The sequence below is a fragment of the Centroberyx gerrardi genome, chromosome 21 (genome assembly GCF_048128805.1).
Source record: "Centroberyx gerrardi isolate f3 chromosome 21, fCenGer3.hap1.cur.20231027, whole genome shotgun sequence".
Lineage (NCBI taxonomy): Eukaryota > Metazoa > Chordata > Actinopteri > Beryciformes > Berycidae > Centroberyx > Centroberyx gerrardi.
Genome location: NC_136017.1, coordinates 7,987,509 through 8,007,872, shown reverse-complemented (window position 1 = coordinate 8,007,872; position 20,364 = coordinate 7,987,509). Strand labels below are relative to the sequence as shown.

Genomic DNA, 20,364 nt, shown 5'->3' with positions numbered 1-20,364 from the left:
TGAAATGGAGAAAGCAATGACTGGAATGTGGAATTTGGTTGCATGGATTTCAACACATAAAGCATACTGCAAGCAGACACTTGCCACCGTGTGTGTGTGTGTGTGTGTGTGTGTGTCTTTAATCCTTGAAAAGCCTGGCAGTGATTGGCCCAAAAATCGGATGTTTTCTCATCCAAGCATTTCCCAGACACACCTCTCTGTCTCTCTCTCCCTCTCTCTCTCTCTCTCATTGTCTGTGTCTAACTCACCATCTCTGTCCTTTCTCTTCTTCTTCTTCTTTTCCTATCTCCTTCTCTGTCTGTCTGTCTGTCTGTCTGTCTGTCTGTCTGTCTGTCTGTCTGTCTGACTCCCCATAATTTATTATACAGTTGTCGGTAATTGCTTTGCCCTAGGAGGAAAAAAAAAAAGTCGTGTGTGTGTGTGTGTGTGTGTGTTCTGTTCACCTCTCCTTAACCCCCCTCACCCCCCCACATGACACACAGACACACATGCACGCCGCCCCGGGGCAGTATAGTTAAGGAGGTATGTAAAGTTTTCTCTTTTTTAGGACCTTGAACGGCAGGATCAGGAGGGACAGGAGGGGATAAAGCACAAGGGAGAGGGGGAGGGAAAAAGACGAAGAAGAAGAAGAAAGAGTTTTGTGTTTCTATTCTCCGCACAGGCCACCCACCCACACACACACACACACACACACACACACACACACACAGGGATACACAAAAAGGAGTGTGATGGGGTGTAAAGGACTAGAGATCGACCCCAAACTGTGGTAACTTTTAAGTTTCTTAATAAATTACATAGGTTTGTATTGGAGCTGCAGGTGTGAGACCAATTGTTTTGGTTTTATTCAAGACTTTCTATCTCTCTCTTACACACACACACACACACACACACACACACACTCAGACTGGCCTTGGCATTGAAATAGTGCTCACTGAGGTGAACATTATTAACGGGAGGAAAAAGAAAGAAGCCAGCAGAGAGAGGTGTGTGTGTGTGTGTGTGGGACAGGGGGGCAGACATAAAGCAGAAACAGCAGAGACAGAGAGACAAAGAGAGTGAGAAAGAGAGAGAGAGAGACAGCAAAGGTATTAACAGCTCATAAAAAGGCACTTAGAGCTGCAGTTAGCGAACTCACACATTCATCACCGGTCGCTGCTACTGAACACACACACACACACACACACACACACACACACTTGATTGCTTTTCTTCTCCCTCACATACACACACTCTCTCTCACACACTCATAGAGACACACACTTTCTCTCACAGACGCGCACACACACACACACACACACACACACACACACAGTTTAGAGTGAACGACAGCTCCTCCCATTAAGAGAGAGATTACAAAGAGGGAAGGATCAAGATGGCAAGATAAAGAATGTGTGAGAAAGCAAGGGAAGAGAGAAAGAAAGGAGATAAGAGAGTGTGGGAGTATAATCTGATTTATTTTCTCTGACAGTTGAACCTGTCCTCAAGTCTGACCTCAAGCCTGTTTTTTAAAGGAAAGGATACTTTTTATCTGAAAGTTATGAGATCAAAAAACCAAGAATAACCCATTTGGTGAATTTGAATCCCATATTCATGTTTCGGCAAACACTGTACAGCATACAATTTTAGGAAAAAGAAAAAAAAGGAGCATGCCAGTATAATCAGTTATCACGCACGAATCATCTCTCACAGATCCTAAGCTCCGCCCCCCAAAAGACACAATCCTCCCCGTCTTCCAGTTTTTTCATTCACTCCACCAGGACGTCTACAGCAGCACGCAGATCCTTCTTTCACTCTTCACTCCGGTTTTACATGCACTTAAGACCTAAACGGGACACTTTTTTTCCCTCCCCCTGCTTTTCTTTTTCAACTCCATTTGGGCAAGAGCAGGATTTCGGAATAAGCTTTTCCACGCAGATCCCAGATAACTCTCTTTTTCATCTCTCTGATGCTTTGCAAAAGGATCAGACCACTTGACAGATAAGTTGTGACAGATTTAGAAAAAAAAAAAAAAAAGTGCTTCAGCCACGAGTCAAAGTCTTCCTCGAACGTTTGCTCCAGAGAGAGAGAGCAAGAGAGAGAGAGAGAACTGTGCCTGGAGGGGTGTGAGGAAGAAAGAAGAGAGAGATAAAGCAGCAGCGATCATCTGAGAGAGAGAGAGAGAGAGAGAGAAGAGAGACAGAGGGAGGGAAGAGGACAGCTGTGGTGTGAAGAGAAGAAAAATACAGATAAAGTCAGGAGGCAGAGTCAGGAGGCGAGGGACTGTGTGAAGGGCGAGGAAAAGATAAAGAGAAGAGAGTAAGGAGGACAACTAGTGCTGAAAAGAGAGATGAACTGAGAGATAAATGAGAGTCAGCAGGTAAGGAGAGAGAGATTGAAGGGAGATAAGAGTAAGAATCAGACAAAAGAGAGAGAGAGAGAGAGAGAAATAATGATATGAAGAGAAGTGAGCAGAGATTCAGCTAACATTTCTGCAAATGAAAGAAAACTCAATTACTACATTAAGAGTTCAGCTGACCAATGAAAGGACATTTGTCTGACTTTTTTTATGGATGATCTGTGACACTCTTCTCATCTTGTGGCTATTTATTTCTACCATTTTTATCGATCTATTCTCTCTCACGCAAAGGACACTTCCATCCCAATGCGCTCTCCACAAATTAAGACTTAACCATTAAGCAACAGCAAGGATGGAGGCACCGGAGGACAGGAGGAAAGACAGCGTGTGAAGAAACAGAAAAGAGAGGGAGGGCTTTCTTTGGATGTAAGCAGAAGAGAGGATTTCCCCATCATGTTTTGTTCAGCAGATTCCCCTAATTCAAACAACTCCTGCCCTATGAGCAAATTTGTTCCGGGATAGAATGAAGAGAGGACCAAAAAGAGACCAGCTCGTTCTGTGATATACCTCCTGATCCTCCTCATCCTCTTCTTCACCTCTCTCCTCTGCCCTCAATTCCTCCACCTTGCCTCCCTTTCACTTTCAGCTTTACTTTCCCTTGCAGCTCTCCTCTCCTTTCCCTCCCTGCCCTCTCATGTCCCCATCTCCTTTTTTCTCCTCTCCTCTCTAATCCTCTCCTCCTCCTCCTCTCATTTCCTCTCCTCTCCTCCTCCTCACCTCTTCTTTCCCCCACTATGAGGATACTAGCTGTGCTCCTATGGATTCTTAATATCAGTAATTTGTGCTTTGGACAAGACTATACGGACTATTACCCAGCTGGAGACATGGGCACTGAGGTAAGACTTCATTTTGTGTTGGAGATTCAAAGCCATTTCATGTCTGTAATACTCTGTAAAACATCAATTAGAAGAATTAGTGCATCAATGTTTCCATAATCAATTCCACCTTTATTTTACTACGGTATAACTTCTCTTACAAGTAAATTCCTATCTGATTGTCCATTAAGATAATGCCAGTCAGTCCCATTTCAGCCCCAAAGTACATCAGTGTTTCTCAAATTTCTTTTTCCAGAATCCTAATTAAAATAAAACAATTCCTTTACTGTTATACGCCTGTTGTTGCTTAAGAGAGAGAGAGTTTCTGTGTAAACACGGTTTCAACAGGCAGTTCTAGTACCAAATGGTGACATCATTTCATTCATTAGCAATGGTTTTGAATTGTTTTAGTGTATCATGGTCTACTTTACTGTAAATGATGTTTCTGAAGCCGGTCGAGCACGCCAGGAAACAAATAATGACGTCGGCATTCTTCTGTGGAAGTCTCTCTGCGGTTCAGTTCAAACCTTCCTATGTGTAAAAGTTGCGACACCGAGGGCCTTGTCCTCCAGTCATTCAGCTTCTAATTCATGCGACTAAAGTTTGTTGACTGATGCGAGCCAAAAAACTGACATCACCTCGCTGCCTGGAACTGTACTTGCTGTCAGACCGAAGATTGTATTCAGACACACTGGGAAGTGACAGCAGTATAATCCTTTCTAGGCAGAGGACTATTGATAGATGAGTTTGTGTCAGTTGTGTTAAGACTCAACACATCCTCATTGACATGAATGTATGAATGAATGAATGAATGAATGAGATCCAATATTTTATTTCTACGAAGCTGCCGTCAGGTTGCTAAAATGTGTTGGTCTCAAAAATGAACTGGAAGAAAGAAAAAGCATGAGAAAGAAAGAAAGAAAGAAAGAAAGAAAGCAGACATCACTTACAAGATAAGATTCCCATGTATGTGTCTACTTTAGTCTTTTATGTGTGCGCATACTTCTGTGTGTGTGTGTGTGTGTGTGTGTGTGTGAGTGTGTGTGTACTTAAGATAGCTTCAGACATATGCTGTTTATACTGGCAGACAGACTAAGTGACAAATGAATGGGTGTGTGGGTGTGTGTGTGTGTGTGTGTGTGTGTGCCAGCAGTGTGTGATGAGGGAGACACACCCCAGAAGACTGGACGAAAGTTCAGCGCTGACCAGCTATTCGTCCATCATGACCTCATGGTCCCAAAGCGATGACCTCATGTCATGTGATCTCATGGCGACCCACACAGACAGAGAGAGAGCGAAAGAAAACCAGAAAGAAAGAAAGAAAGAAAGACCTTGCAAGGAAGATAGAAGAGGAGAGAGACGGAGAAAGAAAAAAGAAAGAAAGAAAGACAGAAAGAAAGAACAAAGAGGGATACTGTTGCATAAATCTAAATCTTCCAAAACATTAAACACTGGCTAAGTGGATAATTAGATTATCCATTAGTAATATATGATATGCCCTATTGCCACACCATGTAAATAGAGGCTTTCAGTTGCAGCACAAATCTCCTCACATCCACATCTAGGAGGTCCAGCGGAGAAAAGAGACATATAATATCTAAGTAAAAGTGAACAGTGTGATAAGGTGGATTTGTTTCCAAATGTAGGTTAGTGTGACACAGTAAACTGTCTCGTCTTCAGCCCTAGTCTCTAGTCCAAAGCATTACAAGTCATAGCTTGAAATGCATCAGCTCAGTTAACCTGAACAAATTTGGTTTTTGGCTCTGATAGCTGGTTAACTAGCCTGCAGGCAAATTTTTGCGAAATATATACAATGCTAATGTTAACATGTGACTACTATCATTACTGTCTGCAACACACGTTAGCTAGTGTGCAAATTAGCTTGTGTTAACAACAAGACAGTGATGGTTAGCTGACCAGATACTTGACTAAACCCAAAACTGATCAGATGTATCAGAGTCAAAATGATCAGTTCCCAGTCAAAAACAGCATAGAAATAAAAAAAACTGTCTTTTCAATTTTGTTGAGACAGCAAAGTTGTACATTTAGAAACGCAATCAGCCACTGTTGCCCAAGAGCTGTGGACCTAAAATATGGCCGCCAGAGGGTGTGTCCTCTATAGCCAGGAGAATGAGAGAGGAAGAGGCAGGGGGAGACAGAGGAAAAGAAAAGATAAAGAAAATGCATCTAATGTGCCAGTATTCAATGTACAGTGAATGAAGCATTTCGATTTTTAATGTGAGAGAGAGAGAGCAAAAGAGAGAAAGCACAAAAGAAATAGGGACAAATAAAAACAATGAGTGGTGAGAAACAGAAATAGAGATGGGATGTCAAGGGAGACACTTAGAGAAAAAGACAGCAAGGCAGAAACAGAGATTGGCGGGAGAGAGTAATAGAGACAGAGAGAGAGAGACAAAGAGAGAGAGGAAAGAGCGATAACAAGAGAGAGAGATCTGGTTTCTGTACAGCCAGTGCCAGCTGTGCCAGTCTGCCGTTTCTCAGCCTGGGAAACAAAACAACAGCTCTCGTTCCCCGGGGGAAGAATTAATATGTGACACTCAGAAGACGAGCTCCCAGTCAACATTCAGTTCCCCACAGATGATACAGTCAGGGAAACACTTAACCTTTCTTTTATATGGATTGATGAGAGCTGAATCATCAATCTGCTGGAAAATCATTATGGGATGACTTACAGCAGACAGGGAATGGATTATTTAAGTACTATCCACTGTAAACTGAGATTTCCTAAGTGGGCCTATTTACAAAATAAAACCCTCTCTGTAAAAAAAAAAAGCATCACTTTCATGAAGTGGGTGTGGACTGTGCAGGAGAATCTCCAGTCTGTTCGGTCCATTCACGCAGGCCTAATGCTGCCTTCAAGTGCCCCTTGTAAGCTCCTACTTCCACAATCGTAAATACGACTTGTCGCGCATTCAAGTGCTTTTGGTCGGAAAAAATAACAAAATGGAGCCCATGATAATAGTAGTTTTGGGTGGCTGTTGTTTGACTTTAGGTATCAAATGGCACAGAGCGAGAAAATCCATATAAGGCATGTAACTTTTATTTTAATCTATTAAAAACATAGAAAGAGATATAATCCCACACACTGTCTACACTTGCATAAAACTTTATTGCAACGTTTCGGTCATAGGACCTTCATCAGGCAAACATCTCTTTCTCAGTATCTACTTTTTTTTTTTTTTTTTTTTTTTTGTCACTCAAAGACTTTTAGGTGTGCAAAAATTTGTTTTTCTTAATTTATTAAAAACAAAAATGCATGAAAACTAAAGGTTAAACAATGAGAAACATTCAGCAATACTATTTTTTTTACAATGGAATGCCAAACAATACCATGTAGTAATAACATACATCATTTTTACCATCAACTTCAGACACAGCTTCCATGATTCCCATGACATTTTTCCCTCAAGACGCGGCCCCTAAACGCCACATCTCGCCAACTCGGGTATCAGAGAAAATTCCAACTCTCCCAGATGTATTTAACACTTTGTTGGCTCGTTCATGTTCACTCAACTCATAAAAAAACCCCAAACAAGAATTGATACAGCCAAAAAATATTTTGATCGCCGTAGGGAAAGAAAGATATGAAGAGAGCAGAGAGATAAATGGAAAGACAGAGACTTCGCAGCTTGCATGTGTACATGAATGCTGCATCCACGTGCCTCTGTGTGTGAGTGTGTGTGTGTGTGTGTGTGTGTGTGTGGGTGAGGAGAGGACACACTAACCCATAATAACTGCAGTAGCCAGCAGCAACATGTTACAACACATTGGTAGCTGAGGTATTCCATGTTTATCCAGCTAGAACAAGGAAAGTTTACACTGTAAATTCTACAGTGTCTAATAGTTTTTCCCCGGATCTTTTGAACAGGGCTAAGACCCTCAGTTCTATCGGTTCAAAATGTAAACAGACACTTCAAATCATTAATTAGCTTAATTAATGATCACACATGCATTCTCAATTACTTCTATGATACTTAATAGGTTTGATATGCCAAAAAAACAGGTTATTGTGGCATTAAATTTCTGAATATGAGCAAAATACAACTTTCTCTACGGATTAAATTGCAAGTGAAGTGAATCCTAGTGAACAATATCATACCATCTACTGATTTCTCTGTGTTTTTTCCATCTTCTCCCCTCCTCATATCTTTTTTCCTCTCCTCTCCTGTCCTTTGGAAGTTATCTATGTAACTAAAGTTTGGTCTGAACCAATATATTAAAGGCTAAAAGGTAGGAATTAGGAAGTAGGAATACCGAACAAATTTTGTGTTATAAAAGTCACTGTTGTGCAGCAGAATTGTAGTTGGTTGCCTTTGTCTTCTCTTCTCTTCTCCCCTCCTCTCCTCCTCTGTCTTCTTGCATATTGTATTCAATTCTCCTCTCCTGTCTTGTAGGCTCCGGTGTTGTCAGGCGACCAACCCAGTTTGGACACGGTGACAAGCGTGGATCAGCTATTACAGCTACTGTACCCGGAATACAATTTGCTTCAGCACTGCCTGAGGAAGAAGTCGCAGCTCGCCTCCTCTTCCTCTTCCTCCACCTCTGCGTCCTTTCCTCCACTCCACCACGCTGACGATGAGGACCTGTGGGGTCGGCCGAGGGAGGAGGCTCTCTTTAAAGCTGACGGGACGTTGGCAGGTAAAAAATGAAGACGCTTTCCAAAAACACAAAAGTTGAGTTGCTTTACATAAAAAGGAGCATCACAAAAATATGAATTCCTCCAGTTTCCAGTGGTCCACTTTGGGATAGTTTGAGTGAAAAATTATGGATTGCTGGATGTGTGGGGTAATGTCAATCAGACTGATGGTGTTGGAGTTAGGGCCTTTAAAAGTTTGATCTTTAATTATAGCTCCTCCATCAGGCCAATAAGTGTATTTTTTGTAAATGAACACCAGAACACACTGCCAAAATGCATAATCTCTCCTAGTTTCATCAAAATCAGACCAGTGTTGTCTGACATATTATGTTTGAGTTAAAAATGTTTTACCTTGAATTATAGATTATTACCTTTAATTATAGACTGATCCTCATCAGTGCCTAAATGCATAATCTCTCCAAGTTCATCAAAATCACCTGAGATATCACATTTAATGGACAAGATCAAGAGCAATAAAACGAAGAGAAGAAGCCTAGTTGGAAAGAATAATGGAAAATGGAGGGATCTACAATTAGATTCATCACCGGAGCAGCTGATAATTTGCATCCATCACCCCAAAACCTCTGACAGCGGCTAGGTGAACACCCCAAAAGCCTTCTGTAGTCAGACACAACTGTCAGCAAACAGGAGCCATGTTACTTAATCATTTGTGTGTGTGTGCGTTTGTGTTTTCAGTCATCCTTGAAGAGATCCAGCAAACCGCATGTCGGCCCAGAGAAGTGTGTGTCGAGGTCGCCAAGGAATACCCAGAATCCACCAGTCAATTCTACCTCCCTCGCTGCGTGTCGCTGCATCGGTGTGGCGGATGCTGCAACAACGAGGCTTTTTATTGCACTAATACAAGTCACTCGCTCGTCAACAAGACAGTAAGCGATACGGCTTCAGTCGCTTTGTGTCTTCTTTTAAATTACTTCTCAAAATGCGTTTTTACAGACAGAATTTATGTAATTTGTTCTTACCCATTTAATACTTGTATTTGCCTGCTTTACCTTCATGTTATTAATCCATGACATGGCATTTTTATTGTCTATCTTAGTTATTTAACACTGCATAAAAAGCATAAGCATAAATTAATTTTTGAAGCATAACTGTAACCCTATTATTTATAACGCAAATGATAGTTTATTGTTATTGTATTCTTCTTGTTGTTTAGTACTTATAGTATTTTGAATTGAGCTCCATTATGCTACCATGCTGGTATTTTGTGCTATTGTACCTCAAAGTGCCTCAAGAAAAAGCACAGAAACCAATCTACCCAGTTATGCAACAAGCTCATCTGTGCTTTAATCCACCCTACTGCAGTGGGACTTCTATTTGGCTGCAACTGGACATCAAGTCCATACACACACACACTCTCACACACACTTGCACAATCTTGCAACCATTACATAACCTTGGTGCTTAGCCATAAAGTACACACTTGCTGCGAGCCACTAACAATGAGTGCAACAGTAGAATAACATTTCAACTGTTCAATTCCTAGACCACTGGTATTAAAAATAATCAATAGTAAGGAGCCTCAGCGCTCTGATATTAGATGTAACAAAATATTCCTGTGACCCTAAAATTATGTATAATACAGAGGAGCTAGGCAAACAAAGTAAAAGCAAAGGCTCTTTTTGTTGACAAGACAGAGGTAAGAGTCCCAAAGTTTACTGTTTTAGTGATACAATAAATTTGTACACAATCTGCAGTGCATAATATACAATTATCTGAGAAAAGTATCATTAGCCATACTTCTACAGTTGGATCCATATGTCCGCACTATGATTCACAAGCCACATTATCTTTTCTGTTTGCTTTGACACTTTGCTGAGCATTACAGAGCACACACACTGGCAAACATCTTGTACACACACACACACACACGCCCACCTCTAACCTTCATCTCTCTTCCTGCCAGTTGATGGAACTGTCCCCGCCCAGGATGGATCGCTCTGTCGTCATGGTAACCTTCGTCAACCACACCTCCTGCGAGTGCCTGTCCAAACGGCCGCTCCACTCCATTATAAGACGAGCTGCAACAGATCACTTGTGAGTGAGCATGAGAGTGAATGTGTGTGAGTTTTCATACATTTGTGTCTGTGTGTTTGTTCATATAATAACATGTTTTACGTGTTCACAATTACAATTTCCCATTTGGCAGACGCTTTTATCCAAAGCGACGTACACATGAGATTTTAATACAACACAAGCAAGGGCACCTGTTTATACATTTATCATACATTTGTGTGTGTGTAGGTGTTCTCCTCCCCAAGTTCCCTGTGCGTCAGGACTATTATGGGATCCAGTCAACTGTCTGTGTGTCCCTGCTGACGGCAGTAACTACTCTGAGATGGGTAAGTGTGCCTGTGTGATCTTATGTCATATATAAGAAGTGTTGGGCTTGTTATTCCCTTTGTGCTGAGCAACCGTTCAGCGGCTCTTTCAGACTGGGCTCCATTTTGGGTCCCAGTCTATTATCAAAACAAATGAAAAGTAGCTTAGCACTAGTGACACGCTTGCAAGCTGTGAGCATCTTGGCAAATGAAAATAAAACAACAAAAAATCGAATTAAATCACCAATAATCGCTCACTACTACAACTTAACAACCACTGTCTCTGGTAACATACACTCAGCAAAGTCTACTATATCCTCAACAAAGGATTAAGCCCACTTAGAAGTCCAACAAACAATATACAAAACCTAAATCAAGCACTCAAATACTGTAAAATGACATGATTTACCTCATGGGGAAAATAGTCCGTCACACATTGAGGGGGATCAATATAGCAGGGGGTTTGACACAGAGTACAGTATGTGTCAAACCATGGAGGGCCGAGAGTCTGCAGGTTTTCATTCCAACCAAACACTACAGCAGGTGATTTCACTGATTAAGATGACTGCCACACCTTCCAACAACTGCATAATCTGAGAGCTAAACACTGTAAGAAAGAAGTAGATAGATATTCTTACTCTGTCACCTCGCAAACACTAAACTGAACTGAAAAACCATGGCTCTGCACCAGAATCCACCCGAGAATGATATTAAAATACCATTTATATGTATTTAGGAGACGTGACAACAGCTTTGCTGGCATATAAAAGGATATCATATCATCAATTTTGAAAAGAAAAATATTGCCTAAAACCCATAAGTGAGTTTCTTTTGTCCAATTTCACTATGTCAGCCAGGATCAGGATATACGACAGAATGTCATCCATAACTGAACAATGTATTTCAGTCTGTGGCTACACCTTAAAATCCCACTGAGCTGTATTGAGGAGACTGGATATTAGCTTGTTAGGATATAAGCCAGATTTGGCAAGAGCAAATTTTAAACTCCTGCTCACAGCCTAATGATGGTGCCTGAGCAGCATATGATATGAAATGTTTTGCATGAAATTGCCCCCGAGGGAATTTTAATCCAATTGACACATGACATCTGAATACTTTCTCGAATTACATTTTTCTGCCATTTTACTTCTGTGCCTGCATGAATACAACTTTGGTAGAAAAGTGTATAGGTCTCTAATTGTTTGGCCTATAAAGGAATTAAAACTATGTAAAACAATATAAACCGCATGCATGCTTCACTGCTATAGAAAAAAATAGGAACTAATGTTCTTATTTACAATGAGAAGAAACATTTAGCTGTTTTTTAATAATACCACACACAGTAGTAGGAGTAGCTTTGTGCAAGTGTAAATTTTACTCTGACTTATAGGAACAGACTGAAGCCACTAAACTCTGTTATTTCCCCTGACATTATTTTCCAATACTTGAAAACTATCTAATAAGAGTAGGTCTATTTACCATAACGTTGGTATAGAACATATAACGGTGTACTACAATCCATACTATCGCCAACTACTGATTTTTCTTTTTCCTCTTACTTGCCATGTCATGGTAAAACAAAGTCTCAAAATAGCCTACACTAGGAGGATGAATGATGATGGAAAGAAGAACAAATTGCACAACAGTAAAGGAGACAAAGTTAGACAAACTGACAGAGATGCTCACAAACCTGAGTCTGTCAGTGTCACACACACTGTTGCGGTCCAGCTCTCTCTGGGAAAAGGCAGTGTGGACGTTCAGAAGAAGGGCAATTTTAGATGAAGACACATGGAATGGGTTTGGGAAGCAGACAGGGCTCTGATTTACCTTATACGGAAACCAGGGAACTTGAAATGAATCTCCTATTAGCTAGCCAAATGCCTCCACAAGCAATATGAACTGGAGAAAAATGTGAAACAGAAAAAGCATTCTTCCAATGCAACTGCACTGAATTACCACAGGCATTTCAGACCTGCACAGCTCAACAAGGACCTAATGAAAATCCTACAGTCTCTCAGCAACTTGTACAGATGCTTGTCCTCCTGGCAACCATGAAAAACAAAACAAAAGAAATGACTAAATAAACCTGAGAAGACAGCTAAATTTAGAAGACAACAAATCGACTATTTAAATGTCTTTGTTTTTTTTCCTTCCTCTCCATGCATGGGCTCCAGAGGCTCTGGACTCGGGGCTGCTGGCTCTCTGTGGGCCCAACAGGGTTTTGGAGGAGTCAACCTGCGAGTGCGTCTGTCGCAACGGACTCACCGAGGCCAGCTGCGATCCAGGCTGGAGACTGGACCACAACACCTGTGAGGATGGTGTCAGTTGTTGGAAATATTTTTTAGAATATAATTGTTAAAAATATAGAATTAAAATGTATCAACGTTGTACAAGAAAACATGAAGGATGTCAGGAATCTTAGGAAGAAGTGAAAGAAGGAATGAAGTGGAGATACTGCGATAGTGGAGAGTGGAGATAGTGCTTCCTTGATATATGCTTCTCCAAACCACTAAAGTCTGTTTGAAAAAAAAGGTGCTCATTGGAGTCAAGGGTAAAATAATACTTAAAAAATGGAAGTCTCTTCTTTTGTGTGCAAGTTTAAAAAAAGGCTTTATTTTTCTAAGGCTACTTCTTGGCCTGTCTTCCTTTTTTCAAAGAAGAAATGAGCAAGAAAAGCATTTCACAAGGACCAAGTATGGGAGTGCCAGTCTGAACGCACCAAAGAAAGATTATAAAACCAAGCCAGAAAAGACAAACGCAGATAGGAAAAGCACAGGGAACTTGGGCTTCCCACAAATATCCCACAAGTCAGAACCTGAACGCCAAATATTTAGCCCAACAAAATTGAGAGAAGCGTACAAAGCAGAAAGATCTGATGAAGTTTGGTTTTTACTCATAAAAGGAGAGTGGGCGGTCCAGTCAACCGTAGTGTTTTATTATTGATTTAGACAGAGGGGAATTAACCACTAAACTATCTGAGCATGATGAAGCTTCTTGTTGTTTGTTTTAAACTGAAATGTCCACCATACTGTAACATAAAAAGCCTTCATGCTATTTTGCTGTGTCCTTCACTGTATTTTTATTCTCTCCTCTTGCAGGCGAATGCCAGTGCGAGGGCCAAGGAGAGGGGAAGTGGTGCCCCCCCGGCCAGCGCTGGGACGTGGAGCTGTGTGGCTGTGTGTGTGAGGCAGAATGCCCTGGGAATCAGCCCCTCAACCCTGACACCTGCCTGTGCCAGTGTAGAGAGAGTCCACAGTCCTGTCTGCGGCAAGGCAAGAGATTCAACCCCAATACCTGCAGGTAAGCTACAGAAAAGTATCAGAGTCGCTAGATTTAGTAATAAGAGAAAGAAGTCCTGCTGAAGTGTCCTTGAGCAAGACACTGAAAGCACGTTTTTTGAGCTGTAATCATGGTTATACGGCTTCTATATGGTGAATAGCATTAATCCTGTACTTAATGACATTTTTCAAATTAAGTCCTCATTGTTGCACTGCTCTCTAAGGGCTGAAACTTTCAACTGTGTTGCACTTCTGGCCACACCTCAATCAGTGATGTCAACGCAGGTATTTTGCCTTTGGCAGCGTCAAATTGTTTGCAGATCAGAAAATTGTGAGATAGGTGGGAAAAATGGAGCGATGGGTGTTCCGTTATTACAGACACACACCCCTATTCACTCTTGCTCCCCACCCCACTTTTTCCACATCTTTCAAAATTGTGTACAAGACAGAGACTGGCTGAAAACAGTGTGTATGCACTGGGGCAACAGTATCTAAGTCTAGTTTCCAAGCCCTAGTGAAAGTCACTCGAGTTACTGGTTCTTCTTTTACCAAATCCACAATTGCACAAAACAAAAATCCACAATCTGAGGTAAACCTCAAACCAGCATTTCCAGAAAGAAAGAATAAAAAGAAGATGCATTTCGCAACAGTATTCCAGTATGCCAGTCATCGGTAAACGCTCTCATTTTACTGCATAAAGGCGTTCACTGCAGTAAGTGGCCAAAGACATTACTGACTAGCCTATTGTCTCAGCACACTCAGGCTCCTTAAAAAGAAAATTTTAAGTATGTCGGTGACAATATAGGGCTTGCAGGTGATGTAACACACCCTCTGGCGGCCATGTTGGAGGTCCTCACCTCTTGGGCAGCAGCGGCTGTGACCAGTTGATGGTGTTTCTAAAAGTACAACTTGGCTGTCTCAACAGAATTCAATAGACATGGTTCATTTCTGTGCTGTTTTTGACTGGGAACTGATAATTTCATTACTGATAATTGTGTCTAGATAATCAGCTTGTTGGCTAGCTAACCATAGTATCTGGTCAGCAAACATTTATTTGATTTGCACACTAGCTAATGTATCTAGTAGAAGCTATCTTTAGAAGTGGTTACTAGTTACATGTTAACATAGTAGTTACTTTGCTAAATTAGCTGCTGGCTAGTTATCTACCAAACAATGCAAAAAAAAAATTTAAGGTGACTTTTTACAAGCCACAGCTCAGTGTTTTGGAGTAGTGAGACAAGACGGTTTCCTGTTTCACAGGAACCTAAATTTGGAAACAATTTTATTAGACTATTCACTTTCACTTATAACATTACTGAATCGGCCTACACCCGCACCACAACAATCTTTTCCAGGTATCTCTCTTCTTTTAGCCTGGTTGTTATAGATTTAGCCATTCCTCGTGCACAGACATTTCTCCAATGGACCTCCATGATGGCACTAGACTTTTGTGACATTTGGGACATTTGTGATGCAATTGCAAAGCCTCTATAGGTGGAAAGTAACACATCTATGGCAGCCCATCAGGGTAATACCTGACATTAGTTACCTGTCCCAGTGGCCTACGGCGGGAGAACTGGCCCTCTCCGCGATGCTGAAGGTGTCCTCTCAGGCCGGTGGGGCAACATTCAGGCTTTAGGGTGCCACACACCCCCCTCCTGCGTCCCCCCAGCTTCAAGCAGGGAGAGCTGCAAGAGAGAGGGATGAGGAAAGAGTGAGAGAGTAACCAGAGCCTTGAGAGAAAGGCATTTGGAGGGGGAGAAAGAGAGAGAAAGCGAGAGAGAGAGAACTCTCAATGGACATGTCATACATTCCACACTTGGAAAAAAGAACTCTTTCTTTCTCTCTTTTCTTTCGTTCACCCTCTGTCAGATGTTTCCATGACCTTTTATGGACATCAAGTGTCCTAAATGTCCTACCCTGTTCTCAGCTGCATGTGTATGTGCGTGCTTGCATGCGTGTCATGTTCCCACAACCAGCATGCAAGAGATCAGCCCTCCCCTGACCCTACACTAGAGGCCTAGAGAGAGAAGGAGAGACGGAGCGATGGGGGAGGAAATTAAAGACGAGGAGAGAGAGAGAGCTTGGAGAGCTTGATGACAGCTAGCAGACCAGCTATCAGACAGACAGGCGGACAAATAAACAGAGCGACAGGCACGAAGAAAAACATAAGCATCCATAAGCTTTGACATGAGTGCCATCCTAGTATTCTCACTATTCCCTGTGAATTCTAATAAAGGTCGTGTTGTACAACCGTGTGGGAAACTTCAGTGAAATATATGCAAATGACCTTTCATACCAGAGGGTCTCAAACTTTCTCAGCCTGGGAGAGGCCCGATTGAGAAAGGTGGGGGTGAGTTACAACATTTTAGAAACTGTTTCTTTATTTTGAAACAAATGAAATCTGTGATCGCTTTGTGTCCGTCCAAGTAGCCATTGGGTTGAATTCAATTTGGGGCACAAACAACTTTTCTAGCCTGGGAGCCAAAATGAGAAAATGTAATCTGTTGTCCTGAGACCAATGCTAATGAATATGTAGTAACAAAGCGGTTAAGACATTAAAGGGCGTCTGGGACTTTTTTGGCCCAGCTCTTTGAGATAGACAGCTCTAGGATAAGACAGTGTGGGAAGTTATTATTCCAGCATGCGGGAGACAAGGCGAACTCTTTCTTTTCCATCATTCTTTTCATTGTTTTGTCCTTTTTTTTTTAGTTTGATTCAACATCTGGTCACAGGAGGTGGTACACACACACACACACACATGCACACACACAAAAACAGGAGATAGTACACCTACTGTGATTTTGAAGAGGCGAGTTCCTAGAATCGGCCATATTCCTCTCCACTCTTGGGAGGAAAACGCACACAGACACACAAAGAGACAGAAAGATATATACACACTCCCATGCACACACAAATAAAACTTGGATCGTGGCTTATCCAAAAGGGATGTGAAGATGTGGATAATCAATTGCATTCATGCCAACAGAATATAATCTTTTTTCCCCTTGTTTTCCCTTTCCCTCTTTGACCCCTTTGCTTCAACCGCTTACTCTTCTGTCTTTAACCCTCTATTCCTCTCCCATCCTCCCCTTACACCACCTCAATCTCACCCTGTCTCTCCTTATGCCTCCCTCTTTGTCTTCTCCCTCATTCCCTTTTGCTTTCCTTCTCCCTTTCTCGCTTCTCTCGCTCTTTCTCTCTATTTCCATCCTTTTCTCCTACCACTTTCTCTCCTTACCACATTTTCTGTCTGTCTCACTTCTGTCTATGTCTCCTTTCTCCCCTCTTCTCTCCCTCTTTATTTCTCCATCTCCCTCCCAACCTCCTGTTTTATCTCTGCTCCCCTGGCTTTCTCTCCTGTCTCTCTCTCTTTCGCTCAAGTTGTTACAGGTTGCCTTGCAGAAAGCCCAGACGGCTGTGCCAGGCTGGGTTTTACTACAGCCACCATGTCTGCCAGTGCATTCCCAACTACATGAGGCCCGAGTGGAATTAACCAATCACAGGAGGACAGAGGGGTGGAACTGGTTGTCAGCGGACTGCAGACGGCGAACTGGGGTTGTGCTCGGAACGGCAATTTTCTGGCCTTCGTCCCAAGGCTAGATAACAAGGGTGCAGGGTGGTGGAACTGCCCCTTCACAGGAGGGCAGGAAAGTGGAATGACACAATAACAAGTGGGTAAGTGAGTGGAATTGGATTTCAACAGACTACAAGCAGCATACGGGGGGGTTATAGTGACAATGCCTGCACTCTGACCCTCTTGCCAAAAGCTAGAAACTCTTTGACCCAGTTGTCCAAGGGGACGACAGGAGAACGGAGCTGCCCACTGAAACCAAAAGACCAAAATGGCCACCCATATGCAGCAGGGTGGACTTGAGCACTCACATAATGGTAGAAATTAAACTGCCCAATCACATGATGACATGATGACTAGTACAGATCAGTCATAAGGAGTAGGCAGAATGGTACTGACAAATGACAGGACCCGGGCAAAAGAGCGAAGCCTGATACTAAAACCCTAGAACCAGTGGAAACATCATCATGGAGCGACCTTAGCCAAAGAGAGTAAGTGAGGAGAGATGGCTCTCTGGGACTCTTTTCAAAGGGGAAGAGCAGACTGAGCCGACCTGATTTAAGAGCTCACTGACTCAAGATATGACTACAATAGTGAATTGGAGTCATAGTGAGAATGGGCATGTCCAGGCCTTCTTCCCAAAGCCAATTACACAAGGCCTAACTGGAACTAATCAATCACAGCAGGAGACCGGCTAATAGAGTTGAGGGTGGAACGGACTAATGAGTGTTGCAGCCAGTGTCCATCCCTGCCATAATGTCTTTGACCAAGATATTCAACCACTCCCAAGTCCTGACTCCTCTGGTGAAACACACCCAAGTATGTGTGTGTGAACGGGAAAATGAATAAGACAATAACAGACCACAGTCCAGTCTTTTTAAACTAGATTAAAGCTGCACTAGGCAACTTCACACTTCACACAAAAACAGAATTTCTGAAAGTTTGAAGGACTTCATTGCCCAGAAATCATCATGTAATGTGATATCAGTAAACTACGCACTGCTGGGACTTCAATTTCTTCTCAGCAGCTAGTAGAGATGGAGATGGTGAGAATGAAAATATGTTACAGCCACACTTTGTGATTTAGGCTGAAAATATGAGTGTATTTTTACATAAACGTTGTGGCTAGTGCAGCTTTAATCAACCTTTTCCTGTGAAGGGATGTGGCTACTCAGTAATCCCAGTCACATACTCATAATCACCTCCCTAAGGTTTCTGAGTGTATTGGGGTTTTATGTCAGATCCTGTCTTATAAAATACATTTTTTTAAACTGAAATACTCACGACAAGCTCCTGTCTGTAAAATGTTGACCTCTGTGGCACTGCTCTGTGCTGGTTTCACTCAGACATGACTAACAGATCCCAATTCGTCATAGCAGATGGGACCACTTGTGCCTGTTTTGTTTGTTTTCGTATCGACCAGGATACAGTTCTGGGTCTTCTCTTAATTTCACTTTACATGCTCGCCCTAAGTAATATTATTTGTAAATATTTATAATTTTAATCATATTTAAAACATTGATATTTTGAAGATGAAATCATCTGTAGTTGTAAAATATTTAACAGTGAATATCATAACTTTTCCCAAAGCCCTTTACATGTCTTTATACTCCAGTCACTCACCCAGTTTCAATGTCTGTAAACTAAAGAGAATATTACCAATCAAAGAAAAGTGAAGGAGAATGGATGCTCAGTGTCTCCCCATATTTTTGTAGTATCAGTGGTGATCGGGAATGATTTTAGTTTCTGTTTCTGCTTTTATACTAAAATTGATCTTAGTGATTATCTTAAACATTTGTCCTACTGTATATTTGTGTTTTGAACTGGAGGGAGATCAAGCTAAATAATGTTGTTGTTTTTTTTATTTCCCATTTTCCCAGTTGCAGTGCTTTTTCTGTGGTGGTCCACCACTGCTTAATGGATGTTGGGAAAAACTGTTTCCAGAGACAATGTTTTTCTTTATTTTTATGCCATTACTGAGTATTTAAATAGTCTTGATTGATTCAAATTATTGATTAAAAACTTTGACGGACAGATGTGTACATGTGTTCCTGTGTTTTGTTAGTCACATATTATTATAGTGCTTTCTTGGAAGGTATACTGACACCCAGGCAACTTCTAAGCAATATTAAAATCATCTATCATCTATCTACAGCACTCTTTGTGTGTTTCAACCGTATTGTAGAATGTCAACTATCCTCAGCTCTGATTAACTGTGTTGAACTCAATCAAATGCTGCTTTGAGTGAATGTGAGTCAAACTAGTAGAGTGTACACTCAGTGTGAATTAAAATTAAAATTTAATTGTTTTGCCCAAGACCTTCGGTTTAAATGAATTAAGAGATTAAAGTTTGTGTCAGTACTCCTTTGGAATGTTTAGTGCATGTAATTTTCTGGAAACTAAGGCATGTGAAATGTATGTTACATGTTCATAACGTCTCAAATGACCATAAACAATCCACTGAAAACATCCTCCACCCATCAGCACCTACACACACACACACACACACACACACACTCATACACACACCTGTGGGTGGGAACTTGACTCTTTTCTGTGGTCTCCTGTTCCTTCTCCCCCTTCTCTCCATCCCTCTCTCTGTCTGTGTCTACCACAATAAACAATATTGATTCAGGTGAAAAACGGAGATCGGCTTTCTGTTTGGCCCTAGTGTCTGTCTGCTTTCCTGCCTGTCTGATTAACTGCATAGCTGCCTGTCTGTCTGACCCTTACGTCTATCTGCATGATTAGTGAGGACAAAGGTTTAACAACAGTAAGCACGAACTTCAGGCACAGAAAGGCTTGGCAAAACTCAAGTTATATCTACGATCTCAGACTATTCTCTCAATACTTGAGAACATGAACAACTCTGCCAAACCAAGAAATTTGAGAACTATGACTCAGTGGTGTGAATATCCACTTTTTGGCTGCTCTACTGACAATGAAAGGCATATTCTTTTACACACAAAATGAGTTTTATTTCATAGTAGTGGTAAAAGGCATACACCAGAAAATGTGCTCATGTCGCCGTAAAATTACCCAGGTATGTCCTCATAGTTTCAGGCAGAGGCTCAGCCTGAGGCTACAGTCGATATAATAGGCATTCAGGTCTTTTGGGTACAGACGTGGGCTCAGTTCCTTTTCAATTCCCTCAATTTAGGAAATACATTTTTATGAGAACTCAAATATTAAAATGAGAAGGTATATTATTCAACCTACTGAGAAATACACCTAAACTAAGGGGCCATGTATGCAGGAATTCATAATTTATTGATTTGATAGTATGTGACCATGGCCATTTAA

At 41.6% G+C, this 20,364-nt stretch overlaps 2 protein-coding genes across 2 annotated transcripts in view; one reads left to right on the top strand and one right to left on the bottom strand.

The window, feature by feature from the left end:
• hemk2 (HemK methyltransferase 2, ETF1 glutamine and histone H4 lysine) overlaps positions 1-15,289 on the bottom strand; it is a 43,977-nt gene extending 28,688 nt beyond the window's left edge. Inside the window, exons 1-2 of the mRNA XM_071917583.2 lie at positions 15,037-15,289; positions 9,774-9,909 (exon numbers count right to left, since the gene is read on the bottom strand). The gene's annotated coding sequence lies outside the window, so the exon portion shown is untranslated. The remainder of the gene's footprint in view (positions 1-9,773; positions 9,910-15,036) is intronic.
• Positions 1,765-19,095, top strand: LOC139926515 (vascular endothelial growth factor C-like). The gene is made up of 9 exons (XM_078291207.1): positions 1,765-2,359; positions 2,630-3,234; positions 7,629-7,872; positions 8,567-8,757; positions 9,795-9,925; positions 10,133-10,230; positions 12,384-12,518; positions 13,308-13,509; positions 16,872-19,095. The coding sequence occupies exons 2-9, from the start codon at positions 3,133-3,135 to the stop codon at positions 16,981-16,983; spliced, it is 1,215 nt and encodes a 404-aa protein (XP_078147333.1). The 5' UTR covers positions 1,765-2,359; positions 2,630-3,132; the 3' UTR covers positions 16,984-19,095.
• The last annotated feature ends 1,269 nt before the right edge of the window (positions 19,096-20,364 follow it).